A 26,213-nucleotide genomic window follows, 5' to 3' on the forward strand; every position below is an offset into this window, starting at 1 on the left:
CAATAAGAAACCAATCACAACAACATCATTAGGTACAACAACATTTTGTACAACACCGAGACACAGCACAACAACAGTATTCCTTGTATGTGTTCACAAAGATGATTCTGAAATAATTTAAGGTCCACTTAGTATCTTTCAACCACATCACCAGTCTTCATGTTCATAGATGGGCTTGAGTAGTTGTTGTGAATGTCTTTAATCTTAATCGGAGCTTCCACTGACTCCTGGTCGATGACCTTTTGACCGTTTCCAACTTGACGCTTTGGTGTTCACTAAACATTTGATGTTGTCTTATTTAGTGTTCAGTCAGTCTGTAGTAAATGGACCTTTTTTTTAACTTGAAAAAATAAACTTGGCTGACTACATGAGGGAACTAGCAGACCGGATCCTGTGAAGCTTTGTAGAAGCTAAATGGTGAACTTTGATCCTGCAAATGAAAGAACAGTTTGGATTCATCTGGAGGAGGAAGCAAACCGAGTCCTGGCATTTATCAGAAATTTAACATTTAACCACTTTCACTTGTGACACAGACAGAGAGCCGGACAGCTGCAGCCAGAGCTTCCCTTCATCATTTATTGTATTTAGACAGCTGCAATGATAAAAACCATTTAAAACAACAGGCTGCAGACGCTCGCACAGGAAAATATCAGGCTGTCAAGACAGCGAACAAACAACATCCTCTGTTACATTTCATCACAGCATTCAGATCAGTCAGAGTCATGTAGGGTGGGGTCAGAGGGGTCCACACAAATCATCTTAAGAAGGTACATTTATTCTTTTGATATTAAACCCTCTTTTGGAAAATACTGGAGAATGCGGAAGCATCTTCTTGTAAGAAAATATGAATTGTAATGCGTCCCATTTGTATGACAAATTATGTCTCTTAGAATTGAATTTAACCATTATATTAGTATAATTATGGGGTTCTCAAGTCTAGTTTTATTTCCCTGGTGGAAGCAAACTACAAAAACTAAAATAAAACAGCAAATTTTAGAGAACTTCTTGTATAGTATGACACATTCTCAAACTAAATTCAGTTAGGTTACAAAACAAACGCATAACAGATTTCAACCAGTGCCTTTCAAAAAAACAAAAGCATTCATAAATGCAACAGTAACAAGATTTGGTGCAAAGAAACAAGAAAAAGAAATCAAGTTTTGCTCTACAAGATTACTACTTCTACACTACAAATATGTATAATGTAAAATAATCAAAGTACTGAGTAATATAACAATGTGATCTAAGATATTAAATCTATGCAGCAGCGTCAAATTCAAGGGTTGTTTTATAATGCCAATATAGTTATTATATCTTATGTTAGAACAGTGTAAGTGCACACACCACAACTTCATCTTCCTGAGGATTAATAGTAACCAAAGATGGCAGCAGACATTGCAACAGACAGTTATAGCAGTATATGTTTGGACAAAAAACTGTGGAAGCCCATTCCTGCCAAAAAGAAAACTAAACATAAAAAATAAGGCATTGCAGAAACAATTCTTCTTAGATATCTCAGAACTATAAATCAATATTTCATCATAATAATTCAATTTTGATGCATCTTTCATGTAACACAAGGATAATTTACACAATGAAACAGCAAAATAAACTGCATTAATAAAAAGTCTAGATCTGAGTGTAAGTAAAACAGAATTTAAGAATTTGTCATAATTATGAGAATTAATAATGATTTATGAATAAATCTGTCATGAGATAGTAACTTATTACAGGAATGAGGATTTAATATTTTAATCATACGTACCCACATTTATTGATTTTATTATTTTGGCAGTAATGGGTTTCCATACATAATAAGCTTTACATAATAACTGATTTAAACAGTGTTATTGACAATAATATTCCTACATGTTGTTCCTTGAGCCCAAAGTATAAACGACAACATAGACTAATGTTTTGTTAAACTAGTTATATACTTTGGTTTTGATATGAGTTGTTGGTAAAAAGTAATAGTTTTCACAGGATTTCTATACAGTTAAAGGAACACGCTGATATTTGACACATTTTTATTTTTGTTTTACTCCTACAACAATATCATTTTCACTTTTATTATATCAACAAAAATAAATGTAAGAAATGTCTTTAATTTATTCACTCGATTTAAGACTTTTATTTTACCCTCCTGTAATCACTGGTTAATTTTACACCTCCTCGCTTCACTTCTGCAGCATTTAGCCAAAAAACATTTATATATTGAACATTTCCACTATTTTGTCACTATAAGACTCCATATTCATATATAATGTATTTATGAGATGAAATTTAAACCACAATATCAGCGTGTTCCTTCACAGTAAAGCACGGGTTAAGGTACAGTAGCACTGAGGTTAAATGATGCATGTTACGCAGGTCATCTGGGCACTGCTGATTGGCTGTAGCCAGGCAGCGAGGGGGCGTGGCCATGTGTGAGTGTTCAGGCAGTGGTGACGGTGGCCTCCTTTCTGCCAATCTGACAGTAGAGAATCATGGAGAAGACCATGCCGAAAATCTGCAGAAAGAAAGGAAACAAATCAAAAACAAACACCAAAGACAGCCACCATATTTAAAAATATTTAATTGAGTTTCATTTTATGCTGTAAATAATCAAGTCTGGTCAAAACATGTTTTACATTTTGTTTAGTTAAAACATTCTCTGTATGTTATGTAGTTAAATAAAGTAAAACATTGTTTTTTGTACTATTTACGAGTGTACGAGTGCTCATAAAAAGCACATTTACCATAAATTTCAACTGTGTACCAAACATTTCTGATCTCAACACTTCCTTTCTGTTTTCAAAATAAAAGCCCTGGAGTGTTTTGGTGAAATATTTGCAGGACTGTATTGTGGAAAATTCAGGAACTTGCACAGTTCTGATGTTATTCCGAATGTTGCTATTACCATCTGTTAGTTTTTTTGTATTTTTTACATATAAAGTTTTACTTTATTTAACAATGCCCTACCCTATTTTATTTTTATTATATTTTTATGTTAATTAAATGTGCTATATATAGTAACTCGTTATTAATCTGCGTAGATAATGTATATCCTTTTAAGAGTTGAAATATGTACTATGTATATATATATATATATATATATATATATATATATATATATATATATATATCTTAAAGTTGCTTAATGAAACTTTAATCTTAAACTAACAAAGTTACCAATGAAGTTATTATAACTATTATAGTTTATTATATAGCTAAAAGCCTTGATTACTTTCAGCATGGCTGTATCTCATGGGGAATGATAAAATTGTAAAAAGGGTGTGTGTGTGTGTGTGTGTGTGTGTGTGTGTGTGCGCGCGCTGACCATCAGGATGGCGACGGCGAAGGCAATTCCCAGCACCACCTGCATGTTTTTCTGCAGCAGATTGGTGATTTGGGTAGCGCAGGGCTGCAGGACGAAACATGACATTGTTATATTTTTGTCCATTGTAATAACACTATGATAAATGTTAAGCAATGGATTGATTGGTTTTCAGAGATATTAATCAACACCACTCGCTGCTTGGCAGGAACGAAGGACATCAATCTAAAAACCAAAATGTCCAATATCATAGGAAAGAAAAACAGGTTTTCTGTCTCACCGTGCTGTAGACGCCGTTTGAACATGCTGGCTGTGTGGCATTGCAGTTGCAGGAGCTGGGAACCTGGCTACTCCAGTCTGATGGCCCATTCAATACACCACAACACTGCAGCTGGAAGGAAAATACAAAAACCCGTAAGATTCAGCTGTTCGCAAGGCTGCGGGAGAACAGCAACCACTCATAAGTGTTCGATATTTCCTCCTGGTTCACAGTTTCAGAGCTGGCTGAACCCAAATTGCTTTAAAGAAAAAAGGTAATAACTACACACTTTCTCCATGTCACAAAAGTTTATTAAATGACAACGTTTAGATCCTACTTGGATCTTCATCAGGTCAGAATGACAAAGATCCAAGTAGAATTCAATTTTAAAGATGTAGTACTTTTCTTTGTTATACGTGACAGTAAACTGAATATATTTGGGTTTTTGACTATTGGTGTAATGAAATAAATACATTTGAAGATGCCACATTGAGCCCTGGGAAATTATTAGTTTCAGCTGTGTATGTTCCCCCCTTATAGTATCTCACAAAAGTGAGTACACCCCTCATATTTGATTGTATCTTTACATGTAACAACACTGAAGAAATGACACTTTGCAACAATGTAAAGTGAGTGAAAATTAGCCATTTTCCATCCCCGGTGTCATGTGACTCGTTAGTGTTACAAGGTCTCAGGTGTGAATGGGGAGCAGGTGTGTTAAATTTGGTGTTATTGCTCTCACACTTTTCACTTGAATTCAACATGGCACTACTTTGTCACATGTAAAATTATAATCAAATATTTACAAAAACATGAGGGATGTACTCGCTTTTGTGAGATACTGCATAACCCATATCTTCCTCACTCCATCACATGCTCGTGTTTGTGTGTGTGTGTGTGTAACATACAGGGACCAGGAACATAAATTTAATTACACAAGCCTGCGCTGTAAAATGACATGAACACTTGAAAACTTTGATTACAATCCAGGTCAGCTCCTCTGCACAACAACTAGTTCCAGTTCTCTCTCTTGATTTGCTGCAGACTTTATCAACACAATGTATTTATATTGACCAAGTAGAGTTTTAGACCTTGAGAGTGTCCACGTATTGTGTGTGTGTGTGTGTGTGTGTTACCTGCTTCTGCATGCTCTCCAGATCTGCTTTCACATCAGGTGGTTGATTTGAAAGTGGGAGCAACTTTTCGAAATTGCTCTTCACCCATTCATTCACCTAAGCAAATGCAAACAAACAAAACAACCACATTTACGCTTCCAACAAACGGATAAGACTGCAGGGTGACGTGAGGACGGCGTTTCTTCCAGTTTTACCTGATTTGATTTTATGGCTCCCAGGATGCCCGCTGCCAGCAGGAGGATGAAGATGATGAGGATGCTGATGAAGAACTGAGGGAACAGAGAAGGAGGGTTGATTTACAGCAGAGTTACAGCTGAAATTGTGGAAAAGAATGTTACTAAATATCCTGAAAACGTTCCCTTTATTTACAGGCTCTGTAATTTCTCTCGTTATATATATTTTAGTGAGAGTTCCAATCTGTTCCTGTTTTAATTAGCGGTCTCCTGCTAATACAGACTCTCAACCGATGTCAACAATTGTTTCATACTCACCGCTCAAATAGTGTTATATGCTAATTATTTTCAGTGGTTTCCATTTTGCTTTGTTGTTTATTTTATAATCACCGTTCAACTACTGTCTATAAAATCTAAAACTTTGTGCAGATATCTCATTAATCTCTTCAATCACAATCCCTAATTTGTTAAATAGCTACTTTCTAAAAATTGTCCAAAATTGTGTCCCTCTCTATTTCTGAAATCATTTTGATTTTATTAGATTAGGATTTCAGAGCTAGTTGCAGGCGGTAAAAAGTCTGGCAGGGGAACAAGTTATTGTCTGTCCACTGTCAGTAACTACAGTCAGGGATGAATTAAAAAATCACAAATACTGGTGCCTTTGCTGAAGGTTTTAAAAAAATAAAGACAATCTTCTCTAAAACTATGATTAAAGTAAGAAAACATTCAAAAAACACAGAAAGAATAATTTGATTCCCACCATCAGCAGCATGCAGCGGTTCTCTCTGATGGCTCCGCAGCAGCCCAGGAAGCCGAGCACCATGATGATCGCTCCGATGGCGATCATCAGGTTGACGCCAGCAACAGTGTCATCGGTGATCTGAAGATATGAGGTGGTGGGAGACAGCGAATCAGTATTTTACACTTGTGACGACAGACAGATATGTACATAACAACATTAAAAACTGTGACTCACCATGCTTATTTTGTTGCCAACTCTCAGGTAGATGGAGACGGCAAGGATGATGCAGCCACTGAGCTGGAAAGAGGGAGAGAGGTGAGATTTAAATGTGCAACAAGCATAAGTTGAGTTTTTTTGGTGAAGAAAACCTGCAGCAACTCCAACAGGGAACAAGAGAGTTTGTTTTGATCTACTGAAAGTTTCTAGAGCACATTAAAAGCTAGTGCACACTAAATAATTAGAACTATACTCTAACTAACTAGCACCCTGATTAGGATAAAATTGTTTGGGTTTATGACCAAATACCTGCAGAACTAATGACACTGATGATGACACAAACTTGATGGTTTCTTGCATCAAACAAAAAGAAAGCAGTTTATTATAGAGGCTATGTAACAGACACCAGACTGAAGCTACTGCAGAGCTTCTCTTATCATGCAACATTGTTCCCTCATCTGTTCCTGTCTTTTGTCAAACAATAAATCAAATTGGATCAAAGACAAAACCAGCAGCTGATCATCAGGAGTACATGGACAGACTTCTGTCCAGCTCCTCCCTGTGCGGGGGTTCAGGATTGATGAGTGACATGTATTATTCAATACTCGCACAATTAGCCGACACAAACACGCCTCTCTGAGTAATAATCTGCCATCAATATTTCATCCTCAGAGCTGTCGGCACGCAGCAGAGAGAAGACAGAGCCGGAAAACAGAGACCAGTCAGAGGACACCACAGCAGCGTTTCCATGGAGAGAAACAGAGAGCGGATAATTAGGGGATGTTGATTAAATGGACGCAAATGAAGAAAAATACAGAAATGCACTGCTCAGCCTGAGCTCACAGGAACCTTGTGAAAGGTGTCTTGCAGTCGAATTTATTATTGTAATTAAAACTTTTAAACACAATACTTCTATATTTAAAATAAGTACAATCCAACACAGTCTCACTCCCTACTCGTCAAATGTCTGACGCATGGTCAAGGCCCTTTGTCATCGCTTTTTAAAGACTTGGGTAGCCCTTTTGCATCAATTATTGACGTTTAGGGATCCACAGTCAAGTTAGCAACGCTTAGCAACAATAAATATGCAATATCCGGTTACACTTTCAAGATAAAACGTAACGTTTCGATACATTGCCATGTTGAAACGCGCATAATTAAAGTCGTGAAACGTTGCAGTTTCGTTAGGTTTAGGCACAGAAAGTACTTGGTTAAGGTTAGGAAAAGATCATGGTTTGGGTTAAAATAGCTATGTATGTCAATTAAGACTTAAGTTAACTAACGTTAATGTCAATTTACCTCACTCGCCTAAATAAAAACATTTAATGTTTTGTTTCGCACGGGACACAAACCCTGTTCTCCTGCTTCAAGGTCCGGGTTCTGGCCCTCTATCCACCCCAATCACCTCCTTACTTCGTCTTTTCTCTTAAATGTTATACTTGCCTTTACCATCAAAAACTGACACAACAGGGCTTCCCTCAATACGTCGAACTATGACGTCAAAGGGATCCCTAGTGCGTCACAAACTGACGATTATGGCTCTTGACCAAGCGTCCATATGTGACGACTTGGGAGTGAGAACAGGTTGTACAATCTTGTCATGCCATTTACCCGAGTGAAAACAACCAATCAGAGCCAGGAGCAGTCACTAAAGCCCTGTCAGTAAAGGCTCGTGCACAGGCTGCCCCCCTCCTCACACATGCTCCCACTCAGTTAAGCTCAGTATCGTCAGCTCGCGGCTTCAGAAGTTTAGTAAAGACAATATCTGCGGAACAACCAGCAGCAATGAAAGAACTGCCCGTCCGTACAAAACACGCCCCGGCTCCGCAAAGAGCTTCGTGCTCAGCATGTTCGATGACAAAGAGGCATGATGACAAACAGTGGGGAATAACTTTTGAGGGGGGGGGCAACCTCTCATCCCGCTGTTAGACGCTGACGCAGCTGCCTCTGAAGCCTGGGGCGCGTCAGAGGGACGTCTTTGAGAAGTTTATGCAAGAGGGACCAGGGTCTTGGCGAGACTCTCGCCATGGAGAGCGAGCTTTACACAGGAAGGGGCTTCGAAAGGCAACCAGATCCTTCTGCTGCTGTGGGAACATGTATGTTTAGTGGGAGGGGCTTGGTTTGACCAACTGTAAAAAAAAATAAAAGGCAAACATAAAAACAAGAATCCAATAATAAAAATGACCAGGAAAAGGGACAACTAAAATATGTGTATATACATGCAAACACGTTTCAGTCCATGAAAAGATTTAACATCTTATTAACATTATTAACACAATTGTTTGTACATAAAGTGACTGAAACAAGCCAAACAATTATTAAGTTTATCAAGAGGATAACCTCCACTTTAAACAACAATGGAAAAAAGTATTTTAGTCTTAAGCTTAACTTCTCTATTTCATTTTATTCAGTTTGATGTCAATGTTTGCTTCACAGTGTTGATCACTTGAGCTTAATCACACATGAGCTGAACAATAAAGGCTACATTTAAAAAAAGGATCATTCACTCGACTCCTGAATGAAGGGAAAAGGCGTGACAAACAAAAGGCCATGACCTGTGTGCTTACAATGTTGGTGCGCACACACACACACACACACACACACACAGGTAGTGCCACCACACCCTCAGCCTGTTTGTACACCAATTCAGAACTGCTGAATAAATAATGGCATGTTGAAAAGTTTACTGGTCTTTCTGAGTCACACCTACACAAAGACACACCTGACCAGTGAAACCAGCGCGACCACAGTCTGGTGATTTTCTTGACCAATCGGCAACAACTTCAGCTGAGTCACTGCTTCAGGCTGTTAAATGTAAATAGTCTCAATCTCAGTCCACAAACACAGCGTCATTTGATTGTGTTGGTGACATTATATTGACCTAACACTTTTTATTGACTGAAAGCAGCTATATAATCTATATTTTTATAATCATATCTATGACTGTGTGACTATGTAAAAGGCAGCAGAGCAGTGGTCAGCAACAGGCGGCCCGCGGGCCAGAGCTGGCCAGATTGCTTTGATAGCAGAAAAATAAAAAATGAATAAATTGATAGGGGCTGGTGCTGAATTAGATCTCTGTCATGACAGAAACAGTTACTCACAATCACTTCCAAAATAAAAGCGTGAAAATGTTTTTGCAGCAATGCTTGTTGTTGAGTTCATTGAAAGCTTTTACTTTGAAAGGTTCTAAAGGACTTTCGAAAGACTCTGGCTTACTTGACACACCTCTGTAAAAGCCGTCAGTAAACATGTGATTGGATTCCCTTGAATTTTCTCAGGGAAATGAAAATTAGTGTCCATAGGTTTATGAATGTGGATCAAACACGGGGTGACGCACACACACTGCGGCACATGCTTTATTGCGAGCATGTGCAAAAGTGTCCTTAGGGGCTAATCAATTTGTTTAACAAGGGAGAAAAATAATTAAAATACTCTTTTAAAACTCTTTTAAATGACTGGATATGAGATTGCACAGTGGAGGAGAGATTTCCGGCTTTCCAGTTTTATCTGCTTTATCACTGGAAAAGCAAAACTCCCATTCAAAGCTGATGTGGTTACAGGCTGACAGATTCAAACCTGTAACATGAACCCTCACCGAGCAAACCTGCAGAACAACATAGCATGACAAATCCGAAAAACAACAAACACTCCCTCTGAGCCTGCAGCAGCATGACGGCACTGACGGACTGATCCCAGATCAGAGGGCGTGGTTACAAACCAGGATTACACTTTTATTAAATCAATTTTGTTCCCATATGTGACCAGATGTATGTATGTGTGTATATAAGTGTGTGCTCTAACATCTGTATATGAAAGGTGTGAACATTTCGTTTTGTACATTTTTATTTTGTCATTGTAAATCTTATTATTCATGTATGTTTTTTATGTATCTTAACTCAACATCAGCCTGCCCAGGGACTACAGGTGAAAATTAGCTCTTGAGCTAAAACCCGGTACAATGCATCTTCCCCTTTGAGGTTAATGTTTATTGTACGTTGTCCCTGTTTCTCTAAATAAAAGAAGAAGAAAAAAATGATCAGGATTTCAGTTACAGTTGATCAGGAGCAAGAGAACATTTATCAGGACTGAAGTTTTTAAATTACATTTAATCAAGAATACAATTCTGACTGATGAATTAGTCAATTCATTGGTTACTAACTAATTGGTTAACTGGTTGCAGCTGAAAGGATTAAAACTAATTGGAATTACAAATAATCAGGTTTAAAGGTATCAGGATTATAGCAGATCTACGGTGAATTAAGTCGTATTAAATCATTCAAATTACAGGTGATCCAGTTTACAGTTGTTGATTCCATCGGATCAGGATTGCATTTGACTGGGATTACAGTTATACAAGATTTAGTTTGGATTGGATTGCAGCTAATTACACCTGATCAGGAATAAAATTAATTAGGGTTTCTTACAACTACATCAAGATTACAGTTGATGGGGATTAACGTTAGTTTGGATTAATTTCATATCATGATTACAGTTAATTTTTCAGGATTACAGTTCCAGTATGCTCCTCTGTTCTTTTTAACTTGTACTGTTTGTTTTTCTTGCATTTAAAGCTATTTATACCACCTTGAGTATAAATTAATTGGTCGTGCTTGTGTCTGAAATCACATCCTCATTCATTCCATCACTATCACTGAGTTCCCTGAGCCTCTACAGTATGTCCCTGCAGGGCTCCTGTAGACGTACAAAACTGCAATGTGGAAAAATCACTGTTGTTAATTGCACACCAACTAATTCTCCTTCTTGGGAAACATCAAATAAACATTGTGGTGATAATATTAATAATGACAGCAAGTCAATCATGCTGACAGTTAAACTGAAGGTGGAACAGAACATTAATTCCTCAGCAGTGACTCACAGGCAGCAAGTAAACCAGTAGTATTGAGTCACCGTGTACCTGAGATACAAACTGATCCTTTGATTCATTGTAAATCCATCCGAACAATGAGCAGACAGTACATTACACAATTACCACAAGTGACTGATACACGGCAGTAATGCAACTAATAACAGGCAGGTGTGTAGTCATGAGCCCACAGAGCCTGTCCATGCCTGCCAGAAGGGTTTGCGCCCTTTCTGAGGTCTATCTGAATCAACAGGTGTTAAATTCAGACAGACACTATTTTTAGACGACTAATGGTTGACTGTTCTTTACTTAGACATCAAAACAAACCATGTGGTGAACAGAACAGATGCCAATTGTTTTGTCTTAGATTATCCACCCAAATCAGTTTATTAATAAATCTGAGTAGAGACAGTCTGAGCAGCTGACGAGTCAGGCTCCATTTTCAATCTAAAACATCTTGCTCAAATAGCTGTTGATGGCGTTAAAAGTGTTTGAAAATGATGAACCATAATAGGACCGATGTGAGAGTTTCAAATATCAGTAATTTAACATCGAACAATTTTCATTTCCTTTGCACAACTCATATCTTTGGCATTTATGTACTCCAATTTCCTGTCAGTTATTTTTAGCTAATACTGGGCGATATGTTGGTCGGGCTGGTTTGTAGCAAATAGTTTTTATAGGAGGATTTGATAAAAGTCTTGCCAGGAAAATGTAGAATCTAAAGTGAAAACCTTATAGTATTGCCAAATCCTTACTGATTATTATTATTATTATTATTATTATTATTATTATTAGTGATCTGGCATTATTCTTTAGAAACTTTCAGTGTAATCTTATCACGCCATGACATACTTTGATATATAGCATTATAAATTTAGCCTAAAGCCAGCCCTACTGATGCACTGAAATGTTGTAGCTGGTTGTGTACACGTACTGTACAGATGGTGTCTTATCACTGATGAAAAATCATGATTAAAAGCTTTTTATCAGCAGTTTTCGTTTTGCTTATTTGCAACTTCCTGCTCACATATTTGAACTTAAAAAACAAGATCTTTTAAAACATCTTTCTGAAAGTAGAAACCAACAATCACAACATAAGCAGACGGCAGTCCTGTACTGCGACTTAAACCTTTATTCTTTCTGTTTGTATCATCTTCCTCCGCAGGTAGGGTACCTGAACGCAGCATCTATTATTCATGGAGTATAAGAGCACTCTGCTAACAGGCGTTAATGTACAGCTGCACCTAATTGGTTATTCCTCTTTCCCTTGCAGGCCATAAAAGCACTGCTGCTCGACAACATGTCTGGTTGTTTGGAGGAGTTTTTCTCTAATGTGCTCAGCCCTAGAAACCACAGCAGGCAGACTGACACTTGCCGAGAGAGAACGAGGATGTGAAAGCCAAGATGTATGTTTCTAGCCCTGATGTGGCACCATCTTAATGTTGACACCACTACTGCGCTCACAGCTCACAGCCAAACTCACAATACTTAAGTGAATAAGTGCATTCAAGTTTGATTTCTGTTCCTCTTTTGGTTGCAGAGCTCCTTGGTGCTGCGTTGTTCAGCAGATGGGAAGCATCACTTTGCAACTTAAAGCTGCAGAGCCACAAGTTAAAAACTTTACAGTAAATAACAACCAGACCCCACCCTCACCATCATCATCATTAGGTAAACACATCATGTCCACTGAGTGGTTGAAATCAAGTTAACATCGATGTAACAACATTTCTGGGAACATGAGAGAGGGACTGAAATAACCTCAGCAGGCAGCAGGACTGACGTTCAAACAGCAGGATTATTTTAAACGACACGGAGCTGAGGGTGGATTTGTTTCGATTATTTCTGACATGCTTGCATAGAAAGGATGTGATGCTGAATATCTAAACAGTTTTGAAGCCTTGAGTTCAGCGCTCACTTCTGTTTTTCTTAGATAATGTAGTAGCCTTGATAGCTTGTCTTCTTATTAATCAGTGAAGAAGCTAATAACTGCCATTGAAAAATGATTATGGCTAAGAGAGAAACACAGATTGTTAATCAGCAGGCCATGTCTTTATATTTAATTAACTCTAGTTAGTGTTGATAAATCAGTACCTTATTACTGCAATGTAATCAATGCAAACATCCCTTCAAAATATGACATTATACCCTTTATATTCATGTAAACATAACTTGTTAATCAGAATTTAATTATTTAAAGATTCCTTCAATATTCTATGTCTGTATAAAGCGGTATTATTGCTGTAATACTGTCATTTTTAATAATTGCTTCCTGCTGAAATACGTCGGTTAGCCAGCAACAAACATACTTGAGGATCAGCCAGCTGCAGAAGTGCTCGCCTTGCCTTCCCTCGAAAGTCCCTCGTGCACCCTAATATGACACTGTGAAAGAATTTAGGGGCACTGTGACAGAGGTTACCCCACGTTGTGATAGGGTCAATTGCTGAGCTCAAGCAAGCCAAAGGTGACTCTCCAAAACTGAAGGTCAGACTGTTTTTCCTCGGGATGTTTGGTCGACTGACTGATGCAGCTGCCTTGATAAGGACGCAGTTTTTTTTTAACCCAAGGTCGAGATTATCTTTATTTTGTTTCTCTGGCTCTGTGTAGAAAGTGTTGCGTGTGGCTTGAGTTACACACAACGTGACTCATTTGGGTAAGTGTCTTAAATTTGGTCCAATATCCAACAGACTTATCAGTGAATCTATGTAGATCTAGAAAGAATAAATATCCCCAGACATGAAGTCTCCATCAGTCGCCGAAACTTCTTCATCACACCTGAACCTGGTTCACTTTAGCTCCATAACGACACCGGTTTTGAGTTTTCCTGGTTTTGATCATACCCAGGATGTGATGTTGACATGGAGCACAAGAAACCTGTTTTTTCACACTCCCGGCAAGTTGTAGTGGCGAATGTTTCCACAGTTTCAGTGGGCGGAGTCTGTCATTTCTGAATTAAGTATTTGCCTCTGGTGTGTCTGTGTTCATCGTCCAGATCCTGGTCTGTCTTTTGATTTCTCAAAATCTCACGCGTCCACGTAAACGCAATGTTCCTACATTTCCCAAGATGCTCTTAGGGTAAGTCGCTTTGATGACGTCATCATTGGGCAATCCCGCTCACAGAGAAGCAGGGAACAACAAACGTGGCGAGGAACTGTGTTTAGTTCCTGTTTTTTACTCTATAAAAACACAAAATCGTTTGTCACATGCCAAAATGTAGAGTAATCATAGCAGAGGAGAGTGAGCTGCTTCAGAAACGTCACGTTCACAGAAATATCTACTTAGCTAATTTTAGCTATTAGCATCTGGGTGTATCAGAACACAAAACTCTGTACCAAGTTGGGGTAAGATACATATTCATTTGTTTTTTAAAAATATGTGTAAGGGAAAGGTTGATTGATTTCTTCATTCAGCCGCTGTTTCATATCTACGCTAAATACTAAGCTAAATTAATCCAAACATTTTAAAATAAAACACTTTCTGCAAAATCTGTGTTTGTTTGTTTTTTATTTACAGCCAGATGAGAGGATGGATGTCAGGTTTTTACACACTTTAGCTCCAGGAAATGTTTAGAGATCCAGTGAGTTTGAGAGAAACTAGTTTGTCTGACTACATCTCAAGTGTTTCCACCTATTCTGAATAGTCAAATGTGTGTAAACTTTCAGTTTCTACTTGAAGGCAAAGAAAGGGATTTGAAGATCCACAGTATGACTTTGAAATGTTTTACTATAAGCTAATATCAGTGTGTGTTCTGTAAAATTGAGGGCTGATTAATTGTTGTTGCAAGTGTTGATTCTGTAGTTTAAAAGTTGACAGTTTTCCAGATGCTCCTTTACAGTCTATAGTTGGGATTTTATTAACTAGTAGCTTTAAATTTTTTCAGTGTAAGCCTTTAATGGAGGTACCGGCTTCTGTGGATTTATTTTGTATAAAACTCATTGCTTTTACACAGACTTTAACTCAGTAGTGGTACTTTCTCACCTCCACACACCTGACCAATCACTGAGAACAGTGATTGCTGGTAATTGTGTAATATGAAAAATTTCAGACAAAGCCCCCAAATTTCAATCTTTTTTAAACTTTATATTATGAGGTCTGGTCAAGTGAAGTAAAGAAGTGAAGTATATCCATTTGCACTTGACCAATTGTAAGCCAATGTTGACTTTTAAGGCAACGAAAAGCCAAAGAGTGGAGGAAGCTTATCAGCTGTGGGCTTTATTTAACCTCCTGTCAGAGAATAAACTTCTACACATAAGAGGAATGTTTCGCAAGAAAGGAGTCAATGGTACAAATTGCACTTACAATCTTTTGAATAAACCGTGTGAATTTATTATCCGTTAGCAACCGAGATGAGCAAGTCAGCGAGCTTGTTTTCTAACTTGGTACAATATTGAACAAGATGCCAGAGGTATTGAACACCACAGTACAGAGAAAATAGAAAAGAAGCTCAGAGAGCTTTTGTGACTGACTAGCGCTAGCTTGGCTGTTAGCTCATTGTAGTTCACCAACTAGTCTTTTGAAGCATACTGAGGTCATTTGCCGAGCCTAGCACACAGACTTAAAGTAATGGTCAGTTAATCATGAGGTAAGAGGGATTACTTAGTAACTACTCAGTGTAATGTATCCCTATCCTTGGGGAGGTTAAATGGATTAATGATGAAGTTATGACTAACTAATGAGTGGGCTGAATTAAACTTCCCACTGACCCAATACAGCAAACAGTGCCTATAATGAAAATAGACAATAATACAACCACGGGCTGAGCAGTGATACTAGGCTGCACTTGAAAGACCGAAGCCGATCACTGGGACACGCCCTGAAACTGAACAAGTGTGTGGAGGGAGAGGCAGAGAGGTGAAAGATCCAACAAAACCTGTTCTACCAGCTTACTACAGACCAGTTTACTGAAGAAACAAGACTGACAGTGATGATTCGGAAGTCTCGTAAACAAACTAAACATATAGACTGAAGATACACCTGCCTAAGATAAATAGATAATACAGATAGATAAATTCATACATAGAATAAATACATCAAACACGTGTTTAACTTTAGCAAAACCCCCAAAACAGAATACAGGTTGAATAAAGAAGCAAAAATCTACTAAAAATGATGATATCCTGTCAGTATTTCAAATAAAAAAGCTACATCTCTGCCTCCAAGACCGGTATAACACACCCATAAACTGTGCAATAAGTGATTCCTGCATCAAATCGGAGGCAAAATTCAAACAACTTTAAGTGGAAAAAATTCCTTCAGTGACAAACGAGGCAAACCTGCCCCTGATACAGAAACTCTGGGGAAACAAGATAAATACGATTTAAACATGGTCCTCCTGTCCAATACATCATCTGTTAAGTCAAAGTGTTTTTTGTTTTCCAGACTCACCCAGAACAGAAGGTTGAAGAAGAATAAAAGGTATTTGATGCATTTATTCACAGCCATGGCTTTAATTTCTCTTTGGTCGTTCCTCCTCAGCGGCTTCTTTCTCTCACAACTCTCTGTCTTCAACAGACACAGACTTCCTACAGAACAGAGGCAGAAACAGAGACTCCCTCAGGCCAGTACACAGTCCAACCTGCGCTACCCGTTTCCCTCCCACAGGGTTGGTCCCTTTTGTCGTTCTTCCTCTCCTTTTCTACACCTGCTTTCCTTCTACATCATTTATTTTCTTTCTCTACCTGTCATTCTTTGTCGTTTCCTTTCCTACCTCCTCATCTCCTGCCAAGGGCACAAGCAAATAAAGCAGCGACGAGCCTGCCTCGAAACCAAACTCTCTTTTTATCAGGTGACAACATTTTATCTCTATCGTCTCAGCTGGATGACGGTGTGAGTTTGGAGGAGCGTGATATCTCCAAAGAGACAAGAAACAAAACAAAAAAAAATAAAATACATCTATTTATCAGTTTATTTATCAGGGACACATAAATAAACATTTCCGAAACCTGTCAGAGTTCATCTGTAGTCCCTGGACAGATAAAAACAGAACAGAAGTTTGAAGTCATTGAGATCAAGACTGCAGAACAACTAATAAAGAGAAAAGAGAATAATAATGTTGGCAAAAAACATTTTGCTATTCTTATCCTAAACCTCCCTGACTTTTGTCTGAGATGTTTGTATGAGTGCAACTTCAGCAAAGCCGTCATTAATCACTCCTTTCAATCTGATAAATGTCACCTGTTCAGGATTAGCCGTGCAGATGATCGGCTCTGTTCTGCTGTCACAAATTTCACAGCTTCAGTTCACAGCTGCTGTCAGAAATCAGCAGGCGGAAACATAAAATCAGGGGACCCGGATCCAAATGTTACTACAGTTGTCAGTACCATGACAGAGACAATGAGGGGATGGTGTCATATTAAGTTAGACACCAAAAAACATCCTGTTAGAGCAAGATGCATGGTGTTTAGCCGTACTTGCTGCATGGCAGTCAGTCGGTCCTCCACTTTGGTCCAGACGGAAACAACTGATGTCAACCCATCTAGTGGGTTGACATCAAAGTTGGTGCAAATGTAAATTATTCCCAGATGATGAATCCTATTGATTTTGGCGATCCACTGAATTTTTCTCTAGCGCCACCACCAGATCAACATGTTCACTTTCCTGTGAAATACTGTATCTTCACAACTGTTGTGATGAATTGTGATGAAATTCGGCTCAGATGTTTATGTTCCCCTCAGGATGAACTCTAAGAACTTTGGTAATCCTCTGACTCTCTGCAAAAAATATATCTGTACATCTACTTTACTTCCCCGCCGACCCAATATCATTTCGTTGGGTGCAATTTCACTGACTTTGAGACTATTTCTAGATGTTAGGGTTGGAAATATGACTCTTTACTACCATGTAGTGGAGGCTGTACAAAACTACAGCACAATCACACCCACCCCTGATCACCTGACTCACCCATCCTCTCACCAACAGTTTCTAACACGAGGACACGAGGCTACACGAGGACAATGTTCAGTGTTTCTATTCAACATCACACCTGACACCGGTAAGTCTCTACATTTCCTCCATCATGTTGTCATTGATGCAGTCAACACTGACCTTCTGTCATTAAAATAGGAGAGCAGCTGGTTAATAAATAACTTTACACCAACTTCAACTTAGTGTTTGTCCAGCTGGTGATTATCGAAGTGGCTCTTGACCTGCAGTTCTGGTTTTACCTCACTTATCTTCACCTGATTTACAAGTCAAGTCAACTTTATTAATAGAGCTCATTTAAACACAACAAAGTGTTGTACAATAAATAATTAAAAAACACAAATAAATCGATAAATTGCTGTTATTGCTATTTTATTGTTCTATTGATAATTAGGGACTCAAGTGCAATTGTATAAAGGAAGGTCTTTAGACTGGATTTAAAAGTGCAATGAATGTGGAATCGATAAATGAAAGCAGCAAAGAAGAAAATTTATCTAACTATATATCTAACTTGATGAATTTAAGGGTTTATTTCCACCAAACCAGAGCTGGTGATTGCTGGAAGACTGAAAAGACAAACCAAGACGGTTTGGTGAGTTTTTGTTAGTTCAATTGGTTAAAGACAGAAACTTGAATTCAGAAGGTGTGTGTGTGTGTGTGTGTGTGTGTGTGTGTGTTTGCATTTTTCTGTTTGATAAGGAGAATATCTGTTGATTAATATTTATTTTACTACAATGCAAACTATAATTCTGCCCATATGGTTCACATTTTACCTGTAAAATATTTATCTGACATTGAATGCTGTACAGATTGTAAAGCCCCTTGAGGCAGATTTGTAAAATTGTGCTCTATAAAACACACAAACTGTCTTCACTACACTGGCAGACAAAACAATGCAAAGAGAGACTAAAACGGAAGCAACAATATACACATAAACCGGAACAAAAAGGCTGGTGAAGATCAATGCACATACTGTAGGGATGTGCATTAAGTTGAGTACTATAATGTGGGATGTATAATAATCTTTGGTGGGATTAATAATTTAAACATGTGCCTTTAACAGCGTGAGAGAGGAGGGATAAGGAGAACATGTATGTGTCTGCGTGGCAGAGAGAGGGCGGGGGAAGGGGTTTAGTGTGAGCAGCTGAGGGAGGGTGGACCAGAAGAGCCAGGGGGTTACGTTCTTATCTCCACAACTGCAACTACAACTGTTTAATCTCTCCACTGAAGGGACATGTTTTCGGATTGGTAATACTTTATTACGTCTTTGTATGATTTACTGTGGATCCTGGCCAGTGGGTCTGAAGTCTTTCTTTTAGCAGTTTCTCTTGTCGTTGGACAACTGTCTTTGTGTTTGCAATAAGCGGTCGTGGTCTTCAATGCAAGACAGTGCGGGTGGTGGAATGCGATGTTGTTGAGTGTCTCTGCAGGTAGTTTGAGTTGTGTGGTCAGGAAGTCCTTTACTGACTTTTCAGCATCATCTAGGGTTTGTTTAGGAAAACTAAATTGTCTCTCATGCTGTGAGCTTGTTAATCCAGAATCGTTCCTTTCATGTCTTTGTGTTCTGTGCTAACAGAGGCATGCTGCGTGGGAAGAGTGTTAACTGAGTGTCTTGTTGGCTTTGCCACAGTGACTGGAGTTCCCTGTGCGGGACATGAGTGTGCCGCTCGCCTCTGTGCAGAATGGTGGCTTGGGAGATGTTGATGGAACCCGATAACGAGCTGGAGAGGGAGTCTGAACAGAGTCTTTTGCAGTTTGGACTATCGTCTGTTTTGTCTTTGCTCATGATGCAAAGCTGGTTACACATTTATATGGCTCCGAGTTGTCCATGTCACTTGATGTCCAGTTTGGAAATGGAGAAAAGTAAAAGAAAATGATGCTGTGAGAGGTTCAGTTTAAAGGTGATGAATATTTTTATAATTTCAATAGCTTATATAACTTTGTATGTGTGGCTCATAGTGCCGAATCATCACCAGATTCTGCAGTTTCTCTCAACTCTTTCAGTTCATTGTTCCGGTTTTACAGCTAGCAACTTTACAGATCTGGTTCAACGTCACCGCTCTCAGCATCATTTCTGCACTAAAAGGTCCGCATGCCTTAATGTAACGCTTCCAATGTAAAATTCAACATCTGGACTTGATTTGTCTGAGAGTATGAACAGGAGGAATGATTACAGCAAGCAAAACCTGTTTCATTGTACACGTGAGCACCCGACTACTGTTTCAAGAAATACTTGAAAAACTGTGAACCTCTCCTTTAACCTTTACGCCAACTCATCAGAAGCTGCAGTTACAGATGGACCTGGTAACAATATTTGCATTTCTGCTGTTCAGTCTCTGCTGGAAACTCATTCACGTCACCTAATGACACCCCAACATGGGACAAACATGCCCAGAAAGCACATATTTATTCCGACCAGAGAGAATTAAACATTTAATGGTTCAGGTGCTAATATTTTCCTAAACAAAGACAAAGATTTACTCCAACCCTCCCAACTGATGAAAACTCCTTCCGATAAGGATGGATTGACCTTCCGATTGCGGTTGTGACGTGAAGCTTTTTTGTCTGATTGGGCTATTATTCTGATAATTAGTATAACATTAGGGTCCATGTAAATGCAGCTACTGTGATGGTACAAGTGCGTGCGAGACACTCCTCCCAGTGTCATCTGTAGCCAAGCAACAGACAGTGTCTCACCTGCACAGTGGGACCTGCTTCCTGCCTAAGCTTCTCCTGTTTGGACTGCTATTAAGCTACCCAACTGTAAGCTTGTTTTTACCATAATCCCTTTAAATAAAAAAAAAAAAGCATCCAGTATATTGTTATCTGATTATTTATCTCAGTATTTACTCTATCAGTGACGTTGCCGGCCTCAAATATGCGAATGTTTGGTGTGGAGCCAGCAGATGACGATTGTTGTCTGCTCCACTGTAAATATTTGCATCCATGCTGTGTCCATAGTTCCCTATTCGTAGCATTGCACCACAGCTCATAGGTCACTCTGGTCTGACGACATACTGATATTTCCTAGGTTACGGAGGTGGAAGCTTGGCTGCAGTCAGACGCTAACGGCAGAGAAGTTGCATCGTCTCACGGGAGAAGAAAGACGTGAGCTCACCTGAACAAGATTAAGTGGTAAGACTACTCTCAGGAACATGACACACAGTGGTATTTCATTGTGCTGAAGCAGTGTAAAAGGCGGTGATTAAGAGATAAACTGACATGTTTTCCAGTGTGTAGTGTTTTTTTAAACTATTTTAATATCAGAACTGGCCTCAGAATCCTTTCAAAGATGTCTTTCTTTTTGTCCTTGGTGAACAAAGACAAGTGACGCAGTTCTAACCCACCTCGTAATTTTGTCATTTAACCACATTAATTTATGGATGTCAGACATGAGGCTGTGAGGGCAACTTTATGCAGTGCATGTCTGTGTTTTATTTGCCAAACTAATATCAGGGCTGGAGATAAGTTTCTCCCACACACATGCATACATTCAACCTGTGGCCTTAAAAAAGCCTTTGCCTTTTTTACATTGTCGAATCTATGTGTATTATGTATTTTACTGTGTATTTTACATCTGATATACATTCAGACGACAAATTATAGGAAGAACCTGAATAAACGGTATGCTATGGCCTATTTTTCTTATATTCGTCACCCACCTGGACACCTGATCATTTGGACACCTGGACATTTCTTGTAGTCTAGTCAAAAAAAAGAGAAATATGCATCAAAGAGAGGAGTGACCGAAAAAGCTGCCGATTGAACAAGAGAAACAAGAATAACCATACAATAGGTGTTTGTTGCTGCTTTGGAGACAGATATTCTTGAGTTTTTGTCTCCAATTTCCACCTCTGCATGTCTCCTTTGCAACCATTGATTAAATCCAATAAAACATCTAAGTTGCATCACGGTAAATATGAAAAACACGCAGTAACTCTTTGTTATTGTTTCCTTTTGTGTGGAAATGCATCTGAAGCACCCCGGTCACTTTTATCCCGTATCAAACCTTATTGTTCTTGTCACTGGTCTATTCTTTCCTAAAGTTCACAGTGTGATCAGTTTGTTAAGCGGTAGATGACTTGAATTTAAGATTCACATTTACAACAGTTGCACTTGTGACGTGCTGTTAGAGTAGATCAATCATTCTGCAGAAAAAGCAGGATGTCCCTCTGATTGAAAATGTCTCTTATTGTGAACAGGGAGTCATAATGGTGAAACTTAAAGAAGAGCTCTGGACGACTCTATTGGAACTAAAAGACGCCGAGTTCAAGCACTTCAAGTGGTTCCTGAAGCATGATGACATCCTGGAAGACTTTTCAGGCATCCCAGAGGCTTTTTTGGAGAAGGCAGAAAGGTGTTACACAGTGGATCTAATGGTACAGAAATATCAGGGTCCTGGAGCTCTGAAGGTGACCTTGAAGGTGTTAGAAAAGATCTACAGGAACGATCTGGTGCAGCGTTTGGAAAGACTTCAAGGTAGAAGTATAAATATCTGGAAAACAAGTTTCACATGCATCTAATAAATTATATATATTCATAATGGATAATTTATCAAATCAAAACAATAATAAAGTCTTTTTAATAGTTATCCCGAGCCACTGTACAAAACAAATGTAAATTCTGAGAGTAAATTGACGACTGTCCACAATTAAACTTGTCAGGATCGTGGTCTCTCTGCAGCCAAGGTCTGTACTCAGCCAAAGATCATTTCTGTGGGAAGACGCTCCACTCTGTACCACCACTGTACAACAATAGAGTGTTTCTGTAGTTCCCTTAACTACAACAGAGTGAGACGTCTTCTCTCTAGTAGATTGTTGTTCTATATTAATTTATAATTTATGCATATAAACTGAATGGTTTTGAATCAGGGCCTTCAGTGTTTGGATTATGTAAATCATGAAAAATAAGGTGAGCCAAATTTAGTATTTTGGTAGATAGTTAGTGACTCGGATCGCTTTATCAGACGTCCCTAATTAGAATAGTAATTGACACAGTAAACACCAAGAGCTGTTCTGTAAGACTGACCAGATGTTGTCTTGTTCTGCCTTTCTGTTTTAGACCTCAACAACCATGACTCTGTTCCTCTCAAAAGTGATCATGAAAGAAAGAAGGCCGAGCTGGGGGATAAAATTAAGCTGATGATCCAGGAGAGACAGATGAAGATCAGAGAAATCAAACACTCCACAGAGCTCAGCAACAAATCTGCAGACAAACATGTCGCAGACAGCGAGCGGGTCTTCGCTGTTTTGTTGCAGTCTGTTAAGAGAAGTCTGACTTATCTTATCAAGGCAATTAATGAAAAGCGAAAAACAGCACAGAAACAGGCCGACGACTTCATCCGAGAGCTGGAGCAGGAAATCTCCGATTTGACAAAGACAAGCAATAAGATGGAGCAACTCTCACGCACCGAAAACCACCTCAACGTCCCCTTTGCCTCACTTCCTCTCACCAAGAACTGGACAGAAGTCAGCGTCCCTCCACCGTCATATGGAGGAAGTGTCGGGACAGCTGTGAATCAGCTGCAGGAAGAATTCAGCAAAGAGAAAGAGAAGCTGATCGCCAAGGCCAAGCTGCACAGGGTCCAGCAGTTTGCAAAGGATGTGACTCTAGATCCTGATACAGCAAATCCCAACCTCATTTTGTCTGAGGACGGGAAACAGGTTTACTGTGGTGACGTAAAACAAAACCTCCCAGACAACCCAGAAAGATTTAATTGTGCCGCAAATGTCTTGGGAAAGCAGAGCTTCTCTTCAGGAAGATTTTACTACGAGGTTCAAGTTGAAGGGAAGACTTCTTGGGATTTAGGTGTCGTCAAAGAGTCTATCGACAGAAAGCTATCGGTCACAGCGAACCCTACAAATGGCTACTGGACGATATGTTTAAGGGATGCAGATAAGTACAGAACGGCTGCTGTCCATCTCAGTGTAAAATATCCGCCAAAGAAGGTGGGTGTGTTTGTGGATTACGAGAAGGGTTTGGTCTCCTTTTTTGACGTAGATTCTGCAGACCTTATCCACTCCTTTACTGACTGTTCCTTCACGGAGAAACTCTACCCATTCTTCAGCCCCGGTCTTCATTATGAGGGCAAAAACTCAACCCCTCTGATCGTCTCCCCTGTCAATTACACTGATTAGATTTTCAGCAACTTCACTACTTCCCCATAAACTTCAATATATTCATGTTCATATATTTTGCTATTTATGTATTTTATCTGTTTTTAAATGTACATAACTTCTGGTTTTAAGTGTCTTTGAGTGTCCTGAAAAGTGCTATAGAAATAAAATGTATTATTATTATGATTATTACTAATAATACGAGAAGAGTAGCTTTGAAACTGTCAGAAAATGTACTGGGGTTTGGTTGTAGTAACAGATTGTGCCACTAGATGGTGCCACTTTCTCTTTGATGAAATGGAGTTACAGATTCTGCCTCACTCTGCTCACTGCTACAGTCTCCAGAGTGATTATTTCCCCTGAGGAAGGAGTTGGGATGTGCATATTGATATTCAACCACTAATGTGTGTATATAGAAGGTACTACCTGGCATTGTATGGTTAATGAATACCGCACAATAAAGTAACAGTGTGAAAATCCCTACTTTTTCTTTGTTTGGAGGAACACAACATACAATATACAGAATTATCTCTGAGTGGCCAAAGCACCAGCCAATGTTGGCACATCAGAAGAATCTATCATCTACTGACATTTCCAGATACTGTAAATACCACAGACCATTAGAGGCCTGGCACCAGCCACCTTACCACAATGCCTCAACCTGCCACCACAATTTAAAATCTTTTTCTCTGACATCCAACACCAGCCACATCGGGACTTTTTCCACTAATAGGAATTCCAATTGACTGTAATGATTGGACATAATTGTTACTGTATTTGTATTGCCATAGTACTAGAATGTATATATTTATACATTTATATAGAACTTATCCTACTTTATTGTATTTTGTCTTTATTTTTTCAAAAATGTGTCTAAATGCATGACAGTTCACTAATGAGCAATTATAGGCCCATATCAAATCTCCCATTTTTAAGTAAAATCATTGAAAAAGCTGTTTTTCAGCAGCTTGGTGCTTTCTTGGCACTAAAGGCAAATTTATACTGCGTCAAATTGAGGCCGTAGGTGACAGTGTAGGCTACAGGGCTACTCAGGGGCTACGCCGTCACCTGACGTGCACCTCCTCCAAAATGTAACTACACGTCGAGTCAACGCGGACCGTAAGCTCTGTGATTGGTCGGCTGGGTAGCCTCGCAATGCCTCCGAGCGGACCGGAAGTACCCCGTGCTTTGAAATAACTTTTAGTAGCGGCAAAAACGGCGGCTGTAACACAGTGAATTAATATATTTGACCGTCGCAACCCGAGCGAAATGACTCGTTTCGCTATGAGAATGTGATCCATTCGGTCAGTAACATTTTAAAAGGCTACACCAGTCGCACATTTACAATTTTACTCCCATTTACGTTAGCGGAGCACTTAACCGGAAGTTAGCCTGTTCGGCCGGCAAAAGTGAACACAGTGGACGCTGTAGCGCTACTGCTGACCAGCGTTTGTGGGTGTAATTGCAGAACGACGGACACACCTACGCACAACTATAAAGGTATGGCTACGTGCGTAGCCTACGGCGTAGGTACACACGTAGGACCCTACACAGGAGTATAAATCGGCATATTTTAACTTCCAATCAGGATTTTGACCACACAGCACTGAGACAGCTCTTGTTAAGGTCTTCAATGACATCCATTTAAACAGTGGCAGAATTTCAGTCTTAGTATTATTGGATCTCAGTGCTGCATTTGACACGGTCGACCACAACATATTACTAGACAGACTTGAAAACTGGGTTGGACTTTCTGGCGCAGTACTAAAATGGTTTGAATCCTACTTTAAGGACAGGGACCACTTTGTGTCTATAGGTTATTACACATCTGAGCTGACAAAAATGACATGTGGAGTTCCCCAAGGCTCCATTCTGGGACCTCTTTTGTTTAACATTTACATGCTTCCACTGGCTCAGATTATGAAAAACAACAAAATATGTTACCATAATTATGCAGATGACACACAGATTTACATAACCATTTCACCAGGGGACTATGATCCCATACAGGCGCTGAGTAACTGTATTGAGCAGGTTGGATGTGCCAGATTTTTCTTCAATTAAACAAAAATAAAACTGAAGTTATTGTTTTTGGAGCCAGGGAGGTAATCTGTAATGTTAAGAACCACAAATCAAGCCAGAAATCTTGGTGTAGTCATGGACCCAGACCTGAATTTGAGGAGCCACATTAAGACAATTACAAAGTCAGCCTACTATCACCTGAAGAATATATCAAGGATTAAAGGACTTATGTCTCAGCAGGACCTGGAAAAGCTTATTCATGCATTTATCTTCAGTCGACTCGACTACTGTAACAGCGTCCTTACAGGGCTCCCTAAGAAATCCATCAGAGAGCTGCAGCTGATTCAGAACGCAGCTGCTCGAGTCCTCACTAAGACCAAAAAGGTTGATCACATCACTCCAGCTCTGAGGTCTTTACATTGACTTCCTGAAAGAATTGATTTCA

General features: G+C 39.2%; 2 protein-coding genes across 7 annotated transcripts; one reads left to right on the forward strand and one right to left on the reverse strand.

Annotated features, from left to right (window-relative positions):
* Nucleotides 1-556: 556 nt before the first annotated feature.
* LOC119895146 (tetraspanin-8-like) lies at nt 557-16,228 on the reverse strand. Of its 2 annotated transcripts, XM_038708045.1 has the most exons (9): nt 16,095-16,228; nt 5,861-5,923; nt 5,645-5,764; nt 4,906-4,980; nt 4,712-4,807; nt 3,597-3,707; nt 3,320-3,403; nt 2,412-2,509; nt 557-2,371 (listed from the first exon to the last, which is right to left on the reverse strand). In XM_038708045.1, the coding sequence occupies exons 1-8, from the start codon at nt 16,149-16,151 to the stop codon at nt 2,435-2,437; spliced, it is 681 nt and encodes a 226-aa protein (XP_038563973.1). In that variant the 5' UTR covers nt 16,152-16,228; the 3' UTR covers nt 557-2,371; nt 2,412-2,434. The 2 variants fall into 2 exon arrangements, with proteins under 2 accessions (XP_038563973.1, XP_038563972.1); XM_038708044.1 differs by having other exon boundaries at nt 557-2,509.
* On the forward strand, nt 16,089-24,227 carry LOC119895145 (E3 ubiquitin-protein ligase TRIM39-like). Of its 5 annotated transcripts, XM_038708038.1 has the most exons (7): nt 16,089-16,124; nt 16,221-16,311; nt 17,628-17,700; nt 18,156-18,222; nt 20,662-20,765; nt 21,833-22,109; nt 22,692-24,226. In XM_038708038.1, exons 6-7 carry the CDS (start codon nt 21,842-21,844, stop codon nt 23,765-23,767), a joined length of 1,344 nt encoding a protein of 447 aa, XP_038563966.1. In that variant the 5' UTR covers nt 16,089-16,124; nt 16,221-16,311; nt 17,628-17,700; nt 18,156-18,222; nt 20,662-20,765; nt 21,833-21,841; the 3' UTR covers nt 23,768-24,226. The 5 variants fall into 5 exon arrangements, with proteins under 5 accessions (XP_038563966.1, XP_038563967.1, XP_038563968.1 ...); XM_038708039.1 differs by lacking the exon at nt 18,156-18,222; XM_038708040.1 differs by lacking the exons at nt 16,089-16,124; nt 16,221-16,311; nt 17,628-17,700; nt 18,156-18,222 and adding an exon at nt 18,751-18,878 and having other exon boundaries at nt 22,692-24,227.
* Nucleotides 24,228-26,213: the final 1,986 nt, after the last annotated feature.

Source organism: Micropterus salmoides, unplaced genomic scaffold (genome assembly GCF_014851395.1).
Source record: "Micropterus salmoides isolate LMB-PRFRI ecotype aquatic unplaced genomic scaffold, ASM1485139v1 Ms_hic_scaffold_9, whole genome shotgun sequence".
NCBI lineage: Eukaryota > Metazoa > Chordata > Actinopteri > Centrarchiformes > Centrarchidae > Micropterus > Micropterus salmoides.